The 24,118-nt window shown below is 37.3% G+C and overlaps 1 protein-coding gene across 3 annotated transcripts in view; it reads right to left on the bottom strand.

Annotated features, from left to right (window-relative positions):
• Positions 1–24,118, bottom strand: part of TSPAN12 (tetraspanin 12) — a 46,018-nt gene that overhangs the window by 8,325 nt on the left and 13,575 nt on the right. For 2 of the 3 annotated variants that reach the window (XM_027457841.3, XM_005013142.5), the window contains 4 exons: positions 23,792–23,927; positions 7,683–7,757; positions 3,391–3,498; positions 58–201 (listed from right to left, as the gene is read on the bottom strand). In XM_027457841.3, the coding sequence (XP_027313642.1) occupies positions 58–201; positions 3,391–3,498; positions 7,683–7,757; positions 23,792–23,927 (463 nt within the window). The remainder of the gene's footprint in view (positions 1–57; positions 202–3,390; positions 3,499–7,682; positions 7,758–23,791; positions 23,928–24,118) is intronic. The other variant, XM_027457847.3, reaches the window with a different exon arrangement.

Raw genomic sequence — 24,118 nt, 5'->3', positions numbered from 1 at the left:
AACTGGATCATGAAGACTGCACAAAGCCATCTGAAATACCCATATTTTTATTCTTACCTCCTGATAAAGGTCACTGAGATCCTCATGATGTGCCTGCTTAGAGCATCCTGGGAACTCTCTGACACAACAGGAGTCAGGTGGCCAGTCCATCTCTGTCATTTCCAGCCAGTCTGTGAAGTACACCACCCCACAACATTTAAACTGCAAAGGAAGGATTAACCAAGATCAGCAATAATGATGCTACTTCTTCACAAAAGTAGGTCATCAAACAAGTTAAATAAATTCCTATTAAAACGTTTTGAAATATTTAAGTAGGACTAAAACACAAACAAGAGCTTTCAGGTACATTCCTCTGCTTTGACAGAAAAGTGGTGTGAAAGAAGTAATGCAGTGACCAATGAACACCTCAGAAACAGCCAGTGATACTGCTCTGTCCTTTAAAACCCCACTGTTCCTTCAAAGGAGGCTTTGCAGAAATTCCCATGCCCTTCAGTTTTGCTATCCATATTACTGTAGACTAACGCATGATAATCTCATGGCAAAAGAGTGACCAACCACATCTGTGGCTAAAGCAAATTGTACAAAAAGATTATTACAGTCTTACTAGTAAGGACTATTCTTGCAAGGCTACAGCTACAGACATATCTGTTGAAAAATAGATCAGAAAAAGCATACAGCAGAGATTTATCTGAAAATAGTAAAAAAAAAAAAAAAAAAAAAGTTTAAAAAGTGAGAAAAGGTAGAGACATTACAAATACTGAAAAACAAAATGTAAATGGAAGAATAGGGCATCACAGTAAAATATAATAATAAAACACAGCAACAGAATCAATCATAAAAGTGAGAACTCTGGCTGCAAAGCAGATGAGCCATAATTGGCTATAAAAACCACCAGGACTAACAACCTGTCTTCTCTGAAGAGCACACCAGAAGATTTAAAGCCAAACGACTAGCCTACCACATTCCTAGCTGCATTCACACAAAAAACAGCTGAAGCAGCTATGTCAGATTTTTTTTTCAGCATTGGATGGGGAGTTGATACGACTGAGAAAAGGCCTTGTAAGAGGAACAAAATGGTGCTGTCCGTCTGAATGTCCTCCAGTACCAGTCTCAGTGCTTACAATTCATCTAGCAAAGACCCATGGACTTGAGAACATTTGCCCCATTTACCCACCTCGCAGCCAGACTTCTGTATATGATTAATCCACTTCTCAGTCATATTCAAACAGATCAGTGCCCAGATACAATGCTTGTACTCCACTCCTCTTACATATCCCACTTCTTCCATTTCTGAATTTCAGCACAGCTTTAGCGCCCCAATTTTTATCGTTGCAACCATAAAGTCAACCTCATTGAACTGTCTCCTTATTATCAAGTCTTTTTTCCCCAACCCCAGTTCTTCCTTCCTGCCTTGAAACAACCCTTCCCACCTTCCTTAGCATAGTCACAACTCTGGCATTAGACCAGCAAGGGAGGTGGCAGCGGTGGTGGGAAAAACATTTCCCGTCTCTCTCAGATGTTAAATAATACAGAAGAAAGAGCACACAGCTGATCAGAGCTGACTTTTTGGGAATTGGAAAAAATCATAATGCTGACTAAAGAAGGGCCTCATGCAGAGTGCTCATTCAGGCATAAAATACATACCATGTTCACCCATTCACCATCTAAGTTATGAGTAGGCAGAACAAAAATGAGACTTCAACAGTTTAGTAGCAGTGGTAAAAGAGCCTTCTTAAATTCACTTCAAACTTTCTCAAAATTCCTTTGGTCACAGTTAGAACATCAGAAATTTAACTTAAAAAAGAAATTCTTCTCCCCTAGAAGAGTTAAGGCATGGCTTCTTTAGCAAAGAAGCAGATGTTTTATTACTAGTATTCACCTTAAAACCATTATTATGACACTACTATAACCAGGACCATAAAAGGCAGCTTTTTATTTAATCAACCTGTGCATTTAAATCAAGATACAATATCAGCTCTATTCAAGGAATTCAAGACCATCTGATTATGTTACCTCAGGCTACAGAACAGACACACGTTCTACCTACATATGAAGGATTACTGTTTAATGTAGCACTTGAATAGCCAGAACAAGGGTGAGGGGCTTAAACGCATGTAGTCCTCGCTCTCTCTTTTAGGTTTCAGTATAAATACAGACTAACCAAGCACAGCTACGAAATGTTTAAATAAACAGGAAATCTGTGCAACACCAATAGACTTAAACATTTCAACAAGGGCAGCACAATGACAGGCATTTAAAGAGTTCTCTTCCTGCACATGAGTTACATTTGTAGTTAATGGGTTTTACCTTGGGCAATTTCATTTTTGTAACATAATACTTCATTCTTTAAAAATAGTTCTGAATTTTAGTAGGCTACAGGGCAAAGCTGTGAATACATAAGGCAGTTTTTTCCTTTGTTTTTTTGACTCCTGGTCAAAGGAAATAAAAACCCTGATCACTTTTTGCTAACCTCAGCAAAAGAGACAGCACTGGCATCCTTTTGGAAGCTTCCTGTCCCACTCAAGTCCAGGTAACTACGGTTCTTATACATGACAGCTCCATGAAACGAAACTAACAGACCATACAGGAAGGGGAGCATAGCTTAATATTAAAATAGAACATAAAATTGTTCGTTTTATTTTACCTGAAGAATTTCAATTCTATATAAGCCATATTCTTAACTTTTATAATAATCCTAAAAGGTGTTGGTATCATAACATTACTAGCAGAAAAAAAAAGACAGTGCTAGCACTTTCATTGAGTTTAGTAACATTCTTACTTTTGACATATACAAAGAGAGTTTTAATATGTTCTGATTGTTATTTTGAATTAAGCTTCATGTAACACCACGATTACACACTAACTAGATATAAATCTTCCGACTCCTGAACTGCTGGATACTTTTATGATATTAAGAATTACTTATATGACTAAACAGAAATAAGCTCTTGAGGTTGTCATGTCTGTCCACTACTAGTATTGGTAGCTTTTATAGTAGTAGTAGTAGTTCAGTAGTGTAAGCTACCAAACACTGGTCATTTTTTTAAATTTACTTTTTGAGGTGCAGGTCTTTATAACATATTGATATTAAAATTTATATAACATGGATACACATGAACTTACCTGTATTAGGCAAAGCTACAGTATGTCATGTAAATAATATAATTTCTAAGAAAACAGGAGATCAAGTTGTAGAATATACAAAATAGTGTCTTTAGGACCTACAGAACCTCAAAAGCTGGCTATCAAGTGATGTAAGAGACATTGTCACTACACAGGGTTTCTATTAACTTGCATTCATCTATTCACTTAAAAATAACGTTTTTCCTTTAGCAGATACATAACACTAAACATGTATTACTTCAGTTCATGAATTAACCATCTTCTTACCTCCTTCTGAAAGAAATTCCAGGCGTGGGTCAGCCACTGGTATCTAGGTAGGCCATAATTGGTCATCCTGGCTTTCAGAGTGATCATATCAGACCATTGTACTGGAACCTAGAACAAGGAAAGAAAAGTGATTGACACAACAGAAGGCCAGTTAGCTTGTGGCTCCAAACCGAGAACCTTAATCTACTCCAAGATCTTTTAAGTGCAATAACCAAAACAACTCTGTATTCGAATAAAACAGGAAAAATAAATGTTTCAACTTTTGTGACACCAAATCTTTATAAACCTTTATAACAATAGCAGGAAAAAGTTATTTGGATCTTTTTCTAGTAATGTAGCATACACTGAAAAGGAGCTATCGCATTTTTGAGAGATTCAAAGATTGTTGTGTACAATTTGATTATATTATTACCAGATTTTATCTGGCATAAAACTTGAACCAAGCCCCATCCCAGTCATCAGGGATGGAATTTGTCTGCTCCAATTTAGTTATCTCCTTGTTGCCTTCTTAGTCAATACAAAGAAACAGGCAGCTGTCCGGGGCAATTCATCTCATTGCAAGATAAATATTTTACACAAGGCGGATGAATCATTCCCTTGAAGCCCCAAATTCACTTTCTTCAATGTCTATGGTGACAAACGCAGATTTAAATATCTATCTTTTAAATTTGTAACATTGAGATTAATTCTGCCCTGATCATCTTTCCAGTAGCTTTCTGGCTTTGACTGAAGTTGAGCACACAGGTATCCTGAATGTGCTCAATTAAGAACAGTAACAAGTTTAGACAATGAGGACCTGTGAAATTTTTCTTCACACACACTCATTGCCTTGTAAATCTTCTCATCTGAAAGAATAATTGTTAAAGCATTTTTTAAAACCTGACTACTCAGAAGTGAGGAGCTGGTGCTCTCATCAGATGACAACCCCTAATCAGTAATTCATTAGAAATAAAGTAAGCAAACACTATGGCACTGGGCAGTTAAGAAGCAAGGAAAGAAACTGACTTCCTGTTTACCAGCACAAATTTCAGTGTGCCAAACTGAAACAAGGAGTTGAAGACTTCATAGTTGCCCTTCTAGGCACGCATACCATTTGTGCTGAGTTTTGCCTTGTTCCCACCAGCCTTAACAGTCACGGTGAAAGTAATCACAACTGCAATGCAGGCTTTCATTTGGAGGGCTGGGGAGCCAAGCTACTCTGGTGGCTATGACCGAGCTCTCCAGTTCAATTTGGAGCAAACAGTAATAGCACTGTGTGAATATAAATAAATATAACTTAAGAAGAAAAAGAAAATCACAATGCTTTCCAAGAAGCCTGGTCCTTGTCCTTTGTATATCATGAATATATTAATAATAATAACCCAGAAATTTAACACACCTTAAACTTTGCAGAATTTTTATTCCTTGTGCTATAAAGCTTTGAATTCATCATCGTCCACATGAAAAATATATGGTAGCAGTACAGCACTAAGAATACTTATGAAAACAATATCACAGAATACTTGCAAACATTATACTAGTCACAATAATAAAATAATTTGCTTTTGTACTCAATGCTGATTTTCAGTGCTGTGTAAAGAGAAATGTACTCTTTTTTCTTTGGATAATACTTGATATCACTGCAATTAAGATTTTATTTGCTAGACTGTTTTATTATCTTGAGTTGAATACAGTCCTAGGTTACACACATAACAAAGGGTGTCCTTTATGAAAACAACTAGAAGGAAGAAAAAAATCAGAAAGTGAGAGATGGAAGTTAAAAACAAAACAAATCAAACTAAAACCCACTGTAGGAAGGCAATTTGAATTCTGGAGCTAAGGAGGGACACTGTCTGGAATCTGTATATTTGACTACTACCAGAATATCTAGACATCAAACTGAGGACATCAATGTATCTGCTAAGCAGCTTCCTGCCAGCTCATATGCATAGTACTGCACAATAACACAGAACCATGAGATGCATTCATTTGACTGTGCAGCGTATGTTTAGTTTGTATAACACCGCCTTCATGCAGCATGTAAATAAACAAAAATTTAGAAACAAGGGTTTGAATTTGGCACACAAAGTGCAGTTTGCTGTTCAGATCTGCTTGTTAGGATTATTTTTCTAATACGTACCGAGGCCTGACCAATGCTGAGCTGAGAACCAACAGTGGCTGTTCATTCTTGTGGGTGGAAAAAATAGTCACGAGGCACACTTCATGCTGAGAGCTATCATGAGCTAGAAGGAAAATTGTTTATACAAGGGCTCTTACAGCAGATTTGACCATATGCCAAAGAAAGACCATTTTGGATTAGCAGAGGTGGCTCTGCCTCAGTGACGTTTTTGACAACATCACACACCCACCTACACTAATGCTAACTGATTCTCAGAGATCCACAAGGGGTTCTTGTGATTTCATGCTACACTGAAACCAACATGACAGTGAGCCATTCCCCGGGGATACAAGGCAGTCATCTCATCTCCATGCAGCAGAGTAGGAGAAAGCATGCTGCAGGGAAGTGACCTGCACAGGTACGAAAGAATCACTGAGAAACAGCTGTGCTTTTCCAAACCACCACATTTCCTACGGGTGTCAGTAGCAGGTAACCTGAGTCTGGCCCATCTCATTACACAAGAAGCACTGGTGTTATGACAAAGAAGGAGAAGGAAAGGTAATTAGATGAAAAGAGAAAACAGTATTTCAGAGGATACACAGTATTTCAGAGGATAAGGAAATGGGTATAAAAGACAGGAAGAAAAGACAAATAGAAAAGCAGTTTCCAAAGAGATCTTTTTCTGTTCTATTTGTATGTTCAAAGTTCACATTCATATTCTTGAATTCCTGGAAGAGAGAGGAAAACCTGGAAGAGCATGGATTACTGGGTTCCCTGTGACCCACTGCCAAAGGCACAGACATAGAGTTCAGTGCTGTTAAGGGGAGACGGGCCCAGGGAAAGCCATGGGTTTTTCTGGGGGGAAGAAGTGTCATCAGTGCCTAACATGGGTATCTGGGCTTTTATCAAAATGTTCCAGGTTAGAGTTTCAGTCGCATAGCAGGTAACTGAACAGTTACCCCCATAGTTTGGGGGTTGCCCCAAAACACACACACAGCTTCAGGTTTTCTATCTGAATGGAAAAGGCTGGAGAAGGCACATACTGGCACACCGAAGGTTATGTCATTCCAGGCAGCTTCCACCGACAAGATTTATGTGGGAAGATGTTAGTTATAATTGTCAACCTCGGCAAAACCCTGGAGAGGGCAGCTGTGCCCATAGGATGATGCACGCCTCTCACCTGCATTCCCAGTTTTAAAACGCATCAATGTGAGTTGACATTTAAAGCAAAGAGATAGACTTAATCACTGTTACATTAAAACACCCTGTTGGAATCTGTATAGCAAGGGAATGAATTCTGATGCAAAATGCTGCCACGTAACTTCAGATTTCAAATCTGCCAGAAATTCCTCTAAACTCAGTACTGTGTAAACATCAGGAAAGCTCCCTCCCATCTTACTGCAGCAATGAAGTGCTACACACTGCTGAAAAGACCAATATGTTGGGCATATTTTGGCAGCTCACAGAAAAATATTTGTCTTGCTATTCATATAAATGTACCAGACTGAATGCAAGACAAAAGGATGTAGCAGCCAGCAGAACAACATTTCATTCTATTTTTTTGCTCAACACCTACCCATTTTCCTGCATGACAGTACAGCTACACAAACTAGACTGAGATAAAACCTCTTCACAAGTTTACAGAAGAGTGTTTTATAGCTCAGACATGTTTTGCTTAAAACTGGTATTTATAGCTTGTGGAGGCAGTGCGATTTCAGAAGGCAGCAAGTTCTTTAGTGAAAGTACACACTGTTTACAATATAGTACACTGAGCTTGAGCTTTTCTTTAAAACATTAAGAACTTTTAGAGCAAAATCCCTACAAATTCTCACATCTCCTCCCTCAAAATACTTATCTTAAAAACTGAAGATCATATTTAATCCTTAAAATTTCCACTGGCTTCAATGAGAATCTGCCTAAGCAAGAATTAACTAAAAATAAAGTCCTTAAATAAATCAGGGGCTGCAGATTTGTCTCTCAAATACAGAGTGGGTGGGGAGAAACCCAGACGGGACCTTCCAGACAGACGTGACTTTCCAGAAGAATTCTGTTTAAAAAAAAAAAGACAGTCACATGAAATTAGACTGTCAGAATAATGAACAAAGATAAACACTACAGCAATTAGAAAACAGCTAGCTAATGGAAATCTTTGTTTTCTTCTCTTGAAAAAATGCAGCCTCCTTTGCTGACTCACCGTTATTTCCTGCTCATAGGTCCAAACACCACAGGCCAGTTCAACACAGAATATTACAAGCAAGCTTCCAAAGTACTGCAGAAAACAGAATGGCCTTAGTTACTTTTGAAATTCATGTTAATTTTGAAGAAAAAAAAAAAAAAAAAGACTTAAAAATATTAAAGGACATCTCAAAACATCACTAATATTTCACATGACTGAGGACATGGAATCTGAAATACATGGTTTGTTAACAAAATATTAAAAGATTCATGAAGCAAACTTTCTAAAGATTTAAGTCATGTAAATTTTCTTACTGACTTAACATGAAGCATATGAAACATTACAATGGGGAAAACAATCTTATTTCACCTCAGAAAGCCCTTCACTTTTTTTACTTTACTCACTTAAGCAACGTTCCTTGGTTAATAGCCAGAAGTAGGGGAAAAATAATTAAAAGTATTGTCAAGATGTTAACACAAATAAGGGTTCTTGAAAGCTATGCTCTTAAAATTATTTGAAGTATTGGAGATCAGGCATAAATGCACAAATAGTTATTAATATGGATTGAAATTTTTTATCTACTACAAGATCTCATCTTTGAATTATTTTAAAATAGAAAAAAATGTACAAATGAAGAAGCTGTACAGGACTTGTTTAAGACTGTTACGAAAAGCTGACATTTTTACTCTTCCTAATCACACTAAACTTCTATATAGCATCAACAAAGCCCTCCTGAACTGAAGTAGCATGGAAATTAAGAGTAACTCACGTACCATTTATTTAAAGCAAAGTTCCATTCACTCTCAACTCCAAACATTTTTCCACGTCACTGGACTGACCTTCACCTTGTTCTCAGTCTTAAAGTTAGTCTTAATGGATTTTAATTTTATTTGGAATTTGAAAACAATGAAGCTATGATTTCAAATTTCTCCCATGAGACTGACTGTTTCTATTGTTTCTGATTCACTGTTTTACTAGCTCTCTTCCTCTCCCCTATTCTTGTGCCAAAAGCAGAGACAGAGGTGCAGAGACTTTTGACAGAGTGCTCTAGAAGTTCCTGTGCCCCATGTTAGCTTCCTCATCTATTTTTTTTTTAAAGAGGTACTGAATTAGTACACGTGCACAAAGAAACACCATCAAAATATAAAACAGAATAGAAGAAATATACGATTTCTTTAGTAGGATAAATGCCAAAATGCTTCTAAGTTAGTCATTTCATTCTGGAATGCATTTAGGAAGGTATAAAAAACACAAATATGTACTAAGGTGATGTTTCTTTTCCTATTAAAAGGTCAACAAACTGTTTTATTCCAAATAGAGAATATAAATCCACAAGTGTTAGGATTTAATATTCTTCTGTAGAAGATCATTTTCATACACTCGGTCTGGAACTGTATGATTCACCTTGGCAGCTAATGAACAGTGTCTTGCCTTTACTTCTGATCAAACCTAACTCCCTGAATTATCTTGATAGTCACAACAGTCAAATTAAGAGGGTGCATGCAAAAATACCAACGTGAATTTTCAAGAGAATCTTGTATTCACATCCTCATCCTATAAAAGCGTGCACTACAAAGATGGTGTTGAAAGCAGAGATCCTGTTTTATCAGTCTCTGCCATGTTACATTGCAGTTTCATAGTCATTGTCACTGAATAATACATTGTGTGTCTTGACAAATCAACACTAAGCACACACAGAGCTCCAGTATAAACTTGCAAAAAACAGTATGTTCATTCTGCAAAGGTCTGAAACAAGAAAAAATGAGTTGTACTTCATAAGAACAATGATGCTTTCTGTAAAAAATAAATTCGTAAGCTTGTAGACAATCTATCCACTGTTACTGTACTGTCTGTAGTTTAAGCAAAGGTGGTTTTTCTTTTTTTTTTTTTTTTAATGGAAATCTATTTTGCAAAGTACTCTCTTTGAAAGAAGGAAAGAATGCCACCTGCTTTAGCTCTTACTTCATTTGGAAAAGGACTTAAGGACATTACGGGTAACACTGACATTTTTGAGAGAGAGAACAACTGAATGTTTAGGTAAAAAGTGAATTTGAGTTCTCATTTCTCAAAGAAAATTTCAGCAGTTTTAAACTGTGACTCAATAATGTGTCTGGGACTACCTGCTATCCCCAAATGTTATATAAAACTCACTGACCATAGTGAAAGTGATACATTTGTGTGTGTATATGTGGCATACTCGGGAAAATGCTTAATTTACAGCTCCTGGTAACATGTCATTCATTCACAAACCTTAACATTTGATATTTCCTCATTTTTGTAAGCATATCGTTAAAACACTTTCTAGTAGCAGCTGGAGACAGAAGAGCCAAAACACACTACTTTCTCCAGTTATTGAATATAGCCTGTTTATCCAGATTTACTGAAACCATTTCTGGTATGCTAAGAATTGAGTTCCTCTTACTCTTGCTACATCTGGACATGTCATAGCGCTGTAGAACCAAGCCTTCTGTCTTGAGAAAGCCCATCTTCTGTCCATAAGAGAAAAAACAACAAATGACAAAGAATTTACAGATATGAAGGAATAGATACACTAGGAACTGAGCAACTGCAGGCAGACCAAACTCTCATACACTAGCTTCAGTTTCACTGTGCTGTTGAAGAGGAACATTATAGCTCTCTACATTTAATGGTTTGAAGAACACGTAATTCTTACAGAATTTGTGTGGGGGAAAAAAGCTTCTGGAGCCATTATATAAATTTATTACCCCTAACTTCCATCTTCCAAATACAGGAGTTATTCACTTAAATGCTTATTCTTTGTCCCCAGTGGAATTCCCAAGGGAGTCTCAATGTTAAATGCATCTTTCTGCATTTACACACTCCTACTTTTTGCCAAATACAAGGATTTGGTTTCAAAACAAGGTTTAATATTTCTTCCTTGCTTCTACAGGCTATATGGTACATTTTGTAAAGGAGACGAACATACTGTGGAACACCATCATGCTTTACACCCAAACCCATGCCCCCAGGTCACCAATATTACCTTCACCAGCCCACCTTCCTCATAAACCACTCTTAGCATCACTGCCAAGGTACCTTCTACCTTTGGTTTTCTCCCCCTCTTCCAGGACATGCCAGGAGACAGGAAGGCACAGAAAGGATTGAGCAGTTTTTTAAAGGTATTTACAAGTCACCACAAAAAAAATCTACATGCAATAGTGTAAAGCCATGATCACTCCAAGAATTAGACCTCTTGCATGGCAAATTCTACAGACTTAACATTTCTCTTCTGCAAGCAGTGGGTAACGACTATCATTCTTGCCCTATTAAGACTATGCAAAACCGTCAAAAAATAGAGGTGGCTCCTTCATCCTGTTACAAATCTGGCTGAATTGGTTTCACTGAAGGACTTCCACGAAAAGACTAAAATGTTGTTGTTTTGAGAAAAGATGGATGACTGAAATGCCAGTAGAAAACACCCTTGAGAGTAATGAATCAAAGTAAAAATATTTCCCTATTTAAAAAAGAAATAAAGAATACCAGAGACACTGCTTCTCTCTAAGCCAGGGACATGCATGTGGCCAAGATCCTAAACTTCAGGATCCCCACAGTGTCAAATGGATGTTGTCAATTAGCAGGAGCTGGTTCCCCTGTAACTCCCTCGTTTAACTTGCTCACTGACACTGGCCCAGGGGAGGAAGAAAGGAACAAAGCAGTTCGATAAAGCAGTAGTTTTCCAGCAGAGGCATCTCTCCTAATACCCAGAGCCTTGCACAAGCACCTGGAATCCTCTAGCAACAGATGGGTATGTGTATGCAGCTCTGTCCCCAGAATAGAGAGCTGCTGCGTTAATGGCCTGTGGAGGTTTGAACAACTGCACTTTTCCAGCACATCACTCATGAGACAGGCACAAAGGAACTCGAGCTATGGAGTTCAGAATAATCCTTTTCCTCTTCCTTTCTTATGCAAAACAGTAAACAGAAAGTAAGTGGGAATAAAAACAAAGTAATTTCTGTGAAAACTACCTTCAAAGGGATGGGGAAATGACAGGGGGATGAAGGGCCAAGAAAGACATTAAGCATATTCCCTAAACTGTAACGAGACACTGTTCTCCTGGAACACTCTTCATGTGACGCAGGCATAAAAGTGACCACAGTTTACATGCTCATCCTGCCCTGAATCCGCTGATGCAGAAAAGATGCATCAATAGCATGGAAACCTATCACAGTGAACACTCACAATAAGTGCAAAGACACTGCAAGATCACACAGCTACTACAAGTTATAACACCCCTTCTTGTTAAAGAATTGGACAGCCATAAAACCACTGCTCCAGCAAATTCCCATATAATAATACAAAGGCACAGCAAGATAACAGAATGAAAATCCAACGATGCTAAAAATTCAACCACAGAAAAGAAGTAATTCTCAAATGATCAAGAACTAAAAAAAAAAAAAAAAAAAATGGGGACTGGCACTGAAATTGTAGGTTTTATTCTTATTCGGATAGTTATTCAGATATCTACTTGCATAAACGCTATCAACCTGTTAAATCACCACAAAAATACATGCTATTTGCAGATACGCATTAAAAATATCAAACTAATTCAAAACTATTTTTAGAAATATCTGTGTGGATTGTCTAAATGGATCACAAGTTTTAATCTGAATAAAATTCCTGCACGCAGCAGTGGCATCACAGAAGAGGGTACAAGCTCCACATGTCAGTGCTCCATATGCGGAGCATACACACGCTGGCATATGCCCAAAATGTCTTCCTCCCTCTCTGTGTAAGGCTTAAAAAAAGGAACTATAAAATTAATTTATCCTAATTAAATTATGACAGGCTTTTGGCTATTCTATTTCCTCTACCAAACTAAGCAAAAGACTACCACCACAGAACACATCACAGGAACACATTTCTTTCTCAATGGTTTCCATCATTTAGATACATATTAAATAGCAATAGTAAGTGCAAAATCATTATGAAGTGGAAAATCATTATGACAAAAATCAAAGATATTTTGCATTAGTTTAAAAAGTTGTTGGTTTTTGTTTGTTTGTTTTTTTTCCCCTAGCAATTCATGTTCTGTTCTGAGTGTAGTGAATGGCACCATATGAAGTATCTCCCTCACAGAATCTTTTTTATGGCTTTTTGTACTGCAGAGCATAGATTTTTTGGATGCAATTGTGGGTAACTACAGGGAAGGATATAAAGTATGAAGCACATTTCATGCAGAGACGTAATTCAAGACTCACTGCAGTTACAGAGATTATTTTTTTCTATCTTGAATATGCCACACGATGCTTGCAATTAATCACTTAATAATATTGCAACTTGTCTATGCTTTTGGGCAACAGGTGAAAAGAACTCGTGAAAACTAACCTATTTTGGCTACTAACATGGCAACAGGACCATCAAAAAATGACTCCACATTTCAGAAAACAGTACATTGTGGGAATTTACAAAAATTTTCCTCCTCCTCCTCCCACTCCAGTCCCCCTATTGTAAATGCTCTTCTCCAAAGTATCTCCAAGACTATGGATTTTTTCAGAGATATTTCACAGTGGAAGAAACCAATTCTAGATACAATTAGCAAAGGAAAAAGAAAACTAGAGTTAAAAATGTAGTCAGCTTCAGCAGTCTTCACTGCAACAGCCAGGGCAACGTGAATATTCCATATTCTATTACCTACCATCGTAATAATCCTGCTGGCACAGATGCAAAAACTCCATGACAGTCCTCCACAGATGCCCTTTCAAACTCTAGTGTAAGCTTTATGCCAGAAATTAAGCTAAGAGCAGAAGCCCTAACAGAAATCTGATGACCTAGGATATTTATTGACCTACAAATCACTATTAGCCTCTTGTGACAAGCAGCCGAGGCAGTAAGAGTAACTATACTACAAAGCTATTTATAGCTCATGTTCCTGAAGTATTAGCACACGGCTTTTTTTCTCTGCTACAGCTGGGTTTGGCAATTTTTTTGCCAATGACTTATTCAATGCCTCCTCAGCATTCAACTACTATAACCTGTAAAATTAGGGGGCTATTATGTCAAGCACTGGGAGAATCAAAGACCTAAAAAAATCCCAACTCACTCTTTTAGATCCTGCTCATGGTATTCCCATGTTGTTTGCAGCCTGGAAGTATGATTTGGAAGCAAGAGTCTAGGCAGCTCATGAAAACACAACAGAGACATGGCTCTGCAGCCACCAAATTTCATCAGAAAGGCATAAGAATGGCTTAATTCACCTTTTTCTTTCCTCACACGTTTTGGTTTCTGTATTACGTGACACTCCTTTTACTGGGTCTAGACCCTATTCAGTCTGTTCTTACAGAAGCCTGGTTAGATGCTACTGCTCTGGAAAACCTGAGGACACTTCACAGTCTAAGTTCTTCTCTAGGCAACGAGTATATCCCCTCACACGACGTACTATAAGTATTGGCTTCTTCTGAATTTCCAAACAGTGAGAAAGCAAGAGAGCATTCTGTATATGAAAGCAATGGCAAAAGCAGACAAAGGCTGGAGTCAGAAAATGCAATATGGTGAAGAAAAAATGAAAGCGTGGGGGATGTTCCAGCTGCTGGCAAATCTGGTCTACAAGACTCTAAATATCATTCAATTTTTGAAGAATCAGTTACACTTGTTAATGAATCATCACTCACGTGCTTTGCATTTCATTTAATAAACATCTATTTTCAAGCTTTAGCTCTCTCCTCCCAGGCGTTTTTCTTTTCTCCCAGAAGATAACACGCTTTTTCCAGACTCAGGAAAAACCACAACTCTCACGTCAGAGCAAACAAAAAGTAACTGCTCAGCAAGTCCAGCCTCCTCAGCCTTGCTGTCTGATGCTCTCACCTTCTTGGGCAACGTGGTCCAAATGGCAAGAGAGGCCAGAAAGATCTGACAGAGAAGGGCAGGGGCTGAGGGAGATTCCAAGGGCAAGCAGCTGCAGAACAGAGCCTTATGGGAACCTCTGAATGACTGCAGTACATGGTATGTAAAACAGATGCCAAAAGATTTTAAGAGGGTTATGTAGAGCACTTCCCAATGGCCAACAGCCTGAGAGCATCAGCCTTATTCTTCGGAGACACAAGCCATCCAGACATCTGTCTGCACCCTACAAAACATCAGATGGCCACCACCACAGAGCCTGATTACCAACAGGAACCAGACTCTTTCAGTGAAAAAAGTAATAAAAAGTCCTTCCTCCCTCAGCAAGTTACAAGCTATGGTTTCCTCTAATTTTGTCAGTTTAACAGCTAATGAGGTTATTTTAATGATTGATCCAGCTATACTTTTTAGAAAGGGAGCAAGCACTCATTAAAGAGTCTGACAAGCTGCACAGCTAACTGAAATCCTGTTTATCCATTCCTGCAATGCAAACTTTCCTTGCCTCCCCCCCCCTTCCCTTTCCCCAGCTCATTCAGCCCTGCCCTGAAGGGATTAACAGTTCATATGTCATCCCGATCTAAAATTTGGTTTACTGGCTTGACAATGCAAGAATTTGTGAGGGATGCAGTCACGAGTCAACAAGGAAATGGGCTGAAACCACCAGCTTACAACACCAGCTACTGAATGCCATCCAGTCCTTCAAAATAAATACATTCCACAGCAAATTGATCAAATGTTTTGTATTTCAGTTTCCCAGATCACCCAATTTAATCATTCTGTACAAATGGTCTTGACGTCTGAGAGCAGAGCTTTGTGAAATCCAAGGCTTATATAAATAACGATCACTTTTCCCAAAAACCTTTATAACTATTTTTCTGAATAAAATAAATGGCTTTTGTTGTGTATGGAAATGAACATTTTAGATTTTGAAGGTATGTGTCCAAATTCTCTTGTTTGGCCTGTTTGCCTTTTTAAAAAATAGACAATTTTACTTATGAACTGTAAAAACTTGGTTCACAGCCTCCATTCCTCTATGAGATAGAAATGATACTTTTTAAATATTATACTTTAACACTTAATCTTGTTTATGTAAGAAAACGGGTATTACTTTGGAAATAAGCAACTGTGCACTTCAGACAATTATTAGGATTTATTTGCCCTAGGCTCAATTACCTCAAGTCAACGAACTCCAAGGAATAAGGGGCACTGCAAGGTCAGGGTAAAGTACTAAACAGGACTTTGGTAAAGATAGACGTTAGACCATAATTTCCTCAGGGCTTAGAATATTCCTTTCCCCCTTCTTCTCCCCATATTTCGTAGGATTTATATGAAAAACTAAAGTTTCCTGTTCTGTACAGATTTTTCAAAACACAACCCCCTTAATCACTTCTCCTCCCCCCCTTCATTTTCTATCAAGGCAATTAAACACTTAAAAAATGCTTTTTTGTTCAAAAAAAATCCTTTCTCCTTGTAAAATAGGCCATGTCAGTGCTGACACACACAGTAAGTCTGCTTCAGCATGCCCCAAAACACTTCTAACATTCACCATTGTGAGTGAAAAGTGCTCTTCTCAGGTACAAAATCCATACTGCATGTAGCACAGTGCCTCTGTGGTTAATTAGTCAGGACAGTGAGATTAGGCAGGAAAGAGATAAATTTACATGACAGGATGTGCACTCCATTTTCACTTTGTGACAAAAAAGGTAGGCCACTGGTGAGGCTGGGCTGCATTTTAGACAATACACAGAGGTTTGACTGGGCTTTGTGGATCTCCTTAATCACTTACTCCCCTCCTTTCTGGAACTCTTCTGTTCCCTATTCCTTTCACTGGAGGACAAGAAGCTGGGCAAACAAGCTATCGGCTTGGAGCTGGGAAGGACAGAAGGAAAAAAATGCCCTACAGCAACAAAAAAACATATCATCTGAGCAGGTCTCCATCTTCTCTTTTCTGTGAAGATGCACCCTTTATTCTCATCCCGGTATCGCTTCCCACTTTCTTGCCTCAGCACCCCAATCCCTTGTATCTACTGTCATATCAGACCCTGTTCTTTCAATAGCTTCCTAGTACCTAATTCCATCATCCCACTTCAATTATTACTATCTTTCCTCCTCCATTCATCAGAGAGCATTTCAGTCCTCTTTACTGCCCTGGACATCAGTGACTTTCAGGAAGTTGTAAGAAGAAAATAATATTAACAGCATAAGTAGAAATGGGGGAAAATGGGAACAAGGAAAATAAAAGGAACAAAGTTCACATGAAAACTTTTAATTTTGAGGCCAGACCCAGCAACACGTTGTAAAACCAATACTCAGGACATACATCCCAAAAAGAAGGCAAAAATGATCAACCCTCATCAGGTGAACCTAAAGTACAGCGTGCAGAGCAAAATGTGACACAGAAGTTCAGGCAGCATGTTTCAAACTGAAAACATAGCGGGACCACAAAATGACTACTTTCAACAGATATGTACCTTTCAACTTAGCACTATGCCTTTTTCCAAAAGGATGAGCAAGAGGCTCTTCACTGTTGCAGAAGTACATGAAAAACCCATTTTAACTGACAGCATCATCATCACGGTGTCAAACCTTGCATAAGCCTGAAAGGCCTTGGAGTTGCTGGTCAATTTTTATTCTGAAGCTACCAGGTAACTGCATCAAACTGTACTGTGCTGGCTGTGCCCCTGTATTAGAAGGCAGCTGCTAAGTGGAGGGGTGATCATCAGCCTGAGCCCAGCAAACATTTGGATCGAAGCCAAGCATTCACCAGAAGACCGGGACACTCCCACCAGCTCAATTCCTGACATGCTCCTCCACCCTAACACTTCTCCTTCCTTGCTGTTCAAATGCACATCAGCTCATTTGTTGTTTGTCCAACAGACAGCAATGTGCATCTCTAAATGCCTCCCAAGAACCCATAAACCTAGGCAACTTGTATCTCTTCTCTTTTAGCTCCTTCGTTTAGCTAAGAAAATTACATATGGTTTCAAAACACTTGCCTTGGAAAAAATCTTGGAAATACATACACAGCAACGTATGTTTGTGTTGAGAAGACAGGGTCACCACAGCACACTTCATGCCTAGGCAGGCAGAGAGGGAGGCTGGCACCATACACTAAGACCACCGCAGTCCACTCCCTGTGCTCTGAGACGCACACAACACACCCTCTCCAGAAAAGCCAAGCTTTATTCTGTGGCACCACCAATGCTGTTCTCAAAATCTAACCATTTATTTGTACCTTTAAAATTCTGTTCTGAACAAGAAAGAAGCTTACCCTCTATCCAGTCTCAAGACAAAAAGATGGTTATACATTATAAGACATCGCACGCAGCTCAGCTTCAGACTGAAAATTAGAAATACGTAAAACAAACAAAAAAAAGAAGTCCTATATTTATTTTCTTCAGAAAATTTCTCATATCTGAATTTACTGGGAGATAATTAACATTGGTAAACTTTAAGCGTATTTTATCTTAGAAATGGAATGTCAAACAAGCAACTTTTAGATATGCAAGCCACGTGTCCAGCCTCTTTCTGACCATCTGAACTTGGGTTTTAGCACAGTACTGGCTTCTCATCTAATCTGTACTACAGTATTATCAACTGACTTAAATCCATCTTTCTTAGATGACTTAAATTATCTTTCACAAACGCAGGCTAACCTGTCTTATGAATATGTTTTCCTCCCAGTCACACCATCTTTATATGAAGAGGTGCTGATGAAAGAGGCACAAAATGCAAAAAAATAAGAACTCCAGTCTGTCTAATTCTAAACTGCATGGGATGGGGTAGGTATGTTTGTCAGATATTTCTTCCCTTTCGATGCTTAGTAGTTTAATAATCATAGAATCATTAAGGTTGGGGAAGACCTCCAAGATCACCTGGTCCAAATGATGAGATACTTCTGGTAAGTAAATAATTCTAATGCTTTATCTGGTTGTGTTTCAACTTGTTTAGCAGACAATTCAGCCTGCAACCCAGTTCTGCCACAACCGAATTAACAGTTTGACCACACACCAACAGGGGTCTAAGAATATTTAGCTCTCAACAATATTTATTTCTCTGACAATTTTATGATGAAAATCAGTACGAAAACTTGCCCTATTGACCAAATATTCCTAACAGTTCTTCCTTTTGAGAAAGCACAGCCAGATACGTTTGAATGCTATAATTACAGAAAAGTCATAGCAATAAATGCCAGAATTTGCAATACAACTCCAGCCAGGAAAATATTTTCCAGTGGGATTTTCATGAAGAGGTTTTTGTCAAGCAACAGAGTTTCCTCTTGCTGTTTAAATGAAACAAAAACTTCATAAAATTCACACACCCTTAAGGTTACTATTCTCAGAGAATATGTGCACAATTTGGTTTTGTTGTTTTCGTTGCTTTTTCAATGAAGTTAGGCTATGTGCATAGCAGAGCTTAAAAACAATCCAAAACATGTACAGCTTCAGAAGACAAAAGGTAAAAGAATAGTTTTTTTCTCTCCTTTTTTTTTTTTTTGTTTTTGTTTTTTAAGTTAAATAATTTTTGGAAAAACCATAACAAGAACCACAAAACCTGGACTCCAGCTTGTCATCCTTGGACTGTTTACAAAGTCAATACAGTGGCTTGAAGAGGTCCAGATATTCCATTTCAGGCTGGCATCACAGCCCAATTCTCTAAATAAAAAATAAGCCTGGGTCTCCATCTCATTCCCAAACTTCCAACCATGAGTAACCCATTTTTCCTCAACTCCCCACTACAAAGTGCTACTGCACATTTTGCTAACACTCTCACCGACTAGCCTGCCACTGAATCAGCAACAAACCAACTCTTTAATAGACAAAAATATTGGGTGCAACTGTTTTGCATGGCTGGAACAACAAGAATCAAGCTGCCCTTCTGGGCCAAGCTGAGCAAAGGAAGATTCACTGAATTACAATTACAGTTCAGTTAACACACTGGTGACAACAGGAATCTAAGTCAGAAGTGTTTCTGGTTTTGTAAAGTATTCCTATCAGTAAACTAGAAAACTCTTGAGGAAAGTTTACTATAAATGTTAACAGGAAAGAAGAAAATAAGGCTCTGGTATGCAACAAAAGTTTCTCTATAGAAGAGGTTATTTTTGTGGTTTATATTAAAAAAACATCTACCTCTGACGCTTTGGTTCGATCATTTTTAAACATACAGATGGAACCACTGAAATTATTTAACTTAGTATCATTTTGCACTGTGCTAGATGCACTGAATTTGCCTGATAAACAGCAACAGCTTTCTCTTTAGAAGAAAGTTACTGTAAACTTAAAACTTACTTGGGCAATATGGTCTTATATTAGAAATGGTATCCTTTCTAAAAGCAATTTTCTAGATACAAAAGGTAAGGAATTTCTTCTGTGCCTCTGAAAAACCCTCTCAATGCAGATTTTTAAAAAACACAGTAGAAGAATTTCATTTGACTTAAAGCACAAGACTCATTTTTAAGTGATTCAAACTAGAAGAAAATGGAAGGACTGAGGAATTCATGTTTTGCTTGTATATTGGTAGGCATCTCAACCATATCAACTTAGTAAATAGAACACTTACAGAACAAAACCACACTAACATCCAGATGTGCTTTTTTTTTTTTTTTAATCTCTTAAATGTTTAGAACAGAATCAATCTGAATTCTAACTAAACTTGTTGCTATTGTTCACCTTACATTAAAAACAGAAGGAGTGCTTGGCTAGAATTCTCACGGAAGTCATTCCAAGCATGTTGAAATCTTGAGAAATCACAGTCTCAGAAGATAATCTGTTCCCCCTTTGCATGTATTTCAGAAACCTCTCAGATAGTCTCCCCTGAAATAGGACACACATCACAAGTGGTAGAACAGGCCTACAAGTGAACAATGTGCTTTCAGTGAAGTCTTTGGAGTACATATCTGATATACAATGGAAGTGGCATCTGGAAAGAGGCCAGACCATTTATGCGATGTGACCCTAGCTGCAGCAGAACACAAAGCAAAAGCCACAAGTCAAAGTCTCACACAACATGCAACACAACATCCCCTGGCAGCCTCTCCCTATGGTTAACTCTATAGCTGTAGTTAACTTTATTTAAATCCCAAGGACTATGAAATACATAAGCTGTATGCTATAGTTCTAAATCAAGATGACCAGATGTTCTTAAGATTACATCTATTTTCTTTTTATAAATCCTTGCAGAAACACACACACAAAAAAAAAGTATTTTTGTTTGTTTGTGGTGTGGGGTTTTTTTGTTTGGTTGGTTTTAGTTTGTTAAAGTTTGTTCTACAATACTAGTAGAGTAAGCTGCAGATATCTGGGGTATGAAATACTATGATGGAATAAAACAGTCATTTATCATATGAACAATAATCAAACCTACCCATCTTAGAGGATTTGTCCTAATACTTGAACTGTCGATGCTGCAAAATGCAGCAAGACAACCTCACAATAATTTTGAAGAGATCTTCAGCACCTGAAATATTCATTTCTAAGTTGGGATGTTGGTCATTTGCAGAACAAAAAAAAAAAAAAAAATGACATTACAGACACTCACAGTATATACCCTGGGTTATTTATACCACTAGCCCTCAGGGCTATATATTCCTAAAACAATTAAAGTTAAATGTTTGTAGTTTAAAATTGCTGTTTCTACAAACAATCCAGAGCATACACCTCAGAATACTGAGGTGTTCTACTTTCTTACTATAAAGCAGAGTAAACATTAATTCAATTTATATTTATGCCTCACATGAAGCTGGAAAAGTTTCAAACATTTAATTGCAAGATAAAATTTGGAAACTAGATACAGTATTCCGTTGAATGAAAAATATGTAACAGACTGACATATACATTTTACAGTCCTTATGCTTTATTAGATTTTTACAAGAATCCAATTCAATTAACCACATTAGCACTAGCAATTAGTATGCTGTCAGGAACATCAGGATTTGGATCCAAGTATCTTTGCCTGCTGTCATTATGGCTGCTGTGGACTTCAAAAAGAAGATTAAAACCATGATCGAAGAGGTTGTTAATGTTTTACATGAAGATTCTTTTGTTTTAGGTCATCTGGTTTTACAAAAGCTCATTTTGTAGATCCGTCACTTTTCTGATTAGTCTGATGAATGAAGCATTGACTTTTGTCTGCATACTTGTGCAGTGTAACAAGATTGTATTAGCAATTAATCAAAAACAACATACTTAAGATAGCTTAGTTTTGCTTATCAGCTTCACTAGCAAGAGCAAATTCTAAGGCTCCTGAGAATGAAATAGTGCAAGGTAAATGACAGAAATGTCTTGTTTTGATATAGTGTAATTTGACTGCCTAAACACACTTCGAATAATTTATTTCCAGATGGCTGTAAAAGACATAACTGACTTCTTTCCACAGGCAGCTTAAATAAACTGAAGGCAAACATCAGTTTTAACTTTTTCCTTATTGTTTCTTTGTAATTAGTTATGATTTTTTGAAAGTTTTATAGCAAAAACAAACATTTTTTCATATGCTAAATAACATTGGTCTATGTAGTTGTTTTTGCCTTTTAATTAATTTTAATTCCCATTAAAAGTTATCACCACCATAAAACACACAATGAAAATAATCGTACAACCTTACCAGAAGAAATAAGAGCTTAATGAAGTTTACCATCTTTTAGTACTTTCATTATCTATATAAAACAAAAATATATGAATGGCCCTATACAAAATATGTAAGATTACTCGATAATTACATAGTATGAAATTACATAAAATTGTTAGTTTTATGCAAGTGCTTATAGCTAAGTAACGTGTCATAGAACTTGTTCTCACTGACTTGCAAGATCTAGAAATATAATATGCATGACTCTTGCATTAGAAAGCTTTCATATTTAAATTATAGTTTTTCCTAATTATATAACTTTGAAACAATAATCTTAATATTGTACTAGATGCTTAATATCCAAAAGGAGAAGCAGTGTTTGCCATCTTGCAATTAAGGGACACTTGTGATACATACCTCCTGTTTGAAATCTCAAATAAAGCTTACTCCAATTTTTTCAAAGAAAAAAAAAAAAAAAAAAAAGGATTTTAATGCAAAGCCCCAGTACAGTTTCCTGATTGTTTCTTCTCACTTTGTTTTTTTGGGGGTCATTTTGTATAATATTTTTGAGGTACAGGCATCATGTACTTTCGCCTTAAACCATTGGAAAAGTACAACTGTACACATTTTGGGAGAACCCAACATACAATGCAGTAGAAAAAAACAACAGCAAGAAGCCAATTCTACATTTACAAGACTCCAAGATATCCTCAAGAGCTGAAGGACTTTACCAGTCCACATTCTCCCATAAAAAAACATTAGCCAAATCTAATATATCTCTCTCACGTCCATTGCTTACATGTACACGCTACTTGGAATTCCACTAATCCTTGCACTAAAAGACAAAGACCAGCTCTGCAAAGAGAGCTCTACCACTTAGATTTCTTAGAGGCATGCAGGTACACGACATCCTTGATTTCAGCGTTTCCAAAGGTCTAAATATTTTTTGTTAATATTTTTAAAATCTAAATATTTGAAATTTGTTCAAGGGTTTCTTGAACAAGGGTTGCCTATCCTCAAACTCCCTGACTTCTGGATGAATTAAAAGTCATTTAACTCCTTTTACAGTCAAAGCCTGTAGCTAAATTTTATATAAAGCCTTGCGCAGGAGTGGCTACTGGTTTTCAGCTGCTCTTGGCTCAGTTACATAGCCTCCAAAGGAAAAAAGCTGACTACTTAAAATTTATGTTTAAACTCACTTACAACTAAATGCAAGTGCAAAACTCCACATCCATGTAAAATAATGTAAAGTTTCTGAATGCATTCTCAAACAAATTTCATCAGCTACAAATGCTGTTACTTTGCTTTATTCCTACAATCAGTTATAAGTATGGGTTATCCAGCTATTGAACACTCACGAGTCAGAAGGGTAGCACAAGGGTTTATTTCAGACCACTCCACCTCATGTTCCTGTAATTATTAGTACTTAAGAGTTTGAGTTATTTTTCTCTTCAGGAACTCCTTTACTAAATGAAGTAGATTTTTAAAAATGAAACACTGTTTGTCTTTCGGTCATAGCATAATGCAGTCTAAGCAGTAATTTTTTTCCTACTGTGTGCTTAGCAATTACAATTCCTCACTGATACCATAACTCAACATGGTAATAAAAAATAATCAGTATTTATCTAGCGCCAGAGGATTAAAACTTTTCATACATTGTTGAAATGAAGCATAAGTTAGCTGTTGTTAGAGGTTATGAAACGTACCCAGACAAGGAGCAACAGATTTCTTTTCACCGTTCCACAGTAGCCCAACATTCCAACTAGGATAAGGAAACAGCAGACTGCAATCATGACTGGATGGACCACAGGAAAGTAAGTCAAAATGACAGCCTCTTCCACCCTGAAACCAATCAGAACCACAATCAAAATAACATAATCACACAAAAATTATACAGTGGAAAAACATAATATAGGCACTAAAACAAAAAGGGTAGATTAGCAGATGTGTTATTTCCAGTACCTTGCAAGTTTCAGAGAAATCTCTTCAACGTGTTTTTAGTCAAATGCTTTATTCAGGTACCAGGAGGTAAT

Source organism: Anas platyrhynchos, chromosome 1, assembly GCF_047663525.1.
Source record: "Anas platyrhynchos isolate ZD024472 breed Pekin duck chromosome 1, IASCAAS_PekinDuck_T2T, whole genome shotgun sequence".
NCBI lineage: Eukaryota > Metazoa > Chordata > Aves > Anseriformes > Anatidae > Anas > Anas platyrhynchos.
This window is presented reverse-complemented; position numbering and strand designations above follow the sequence as displayed.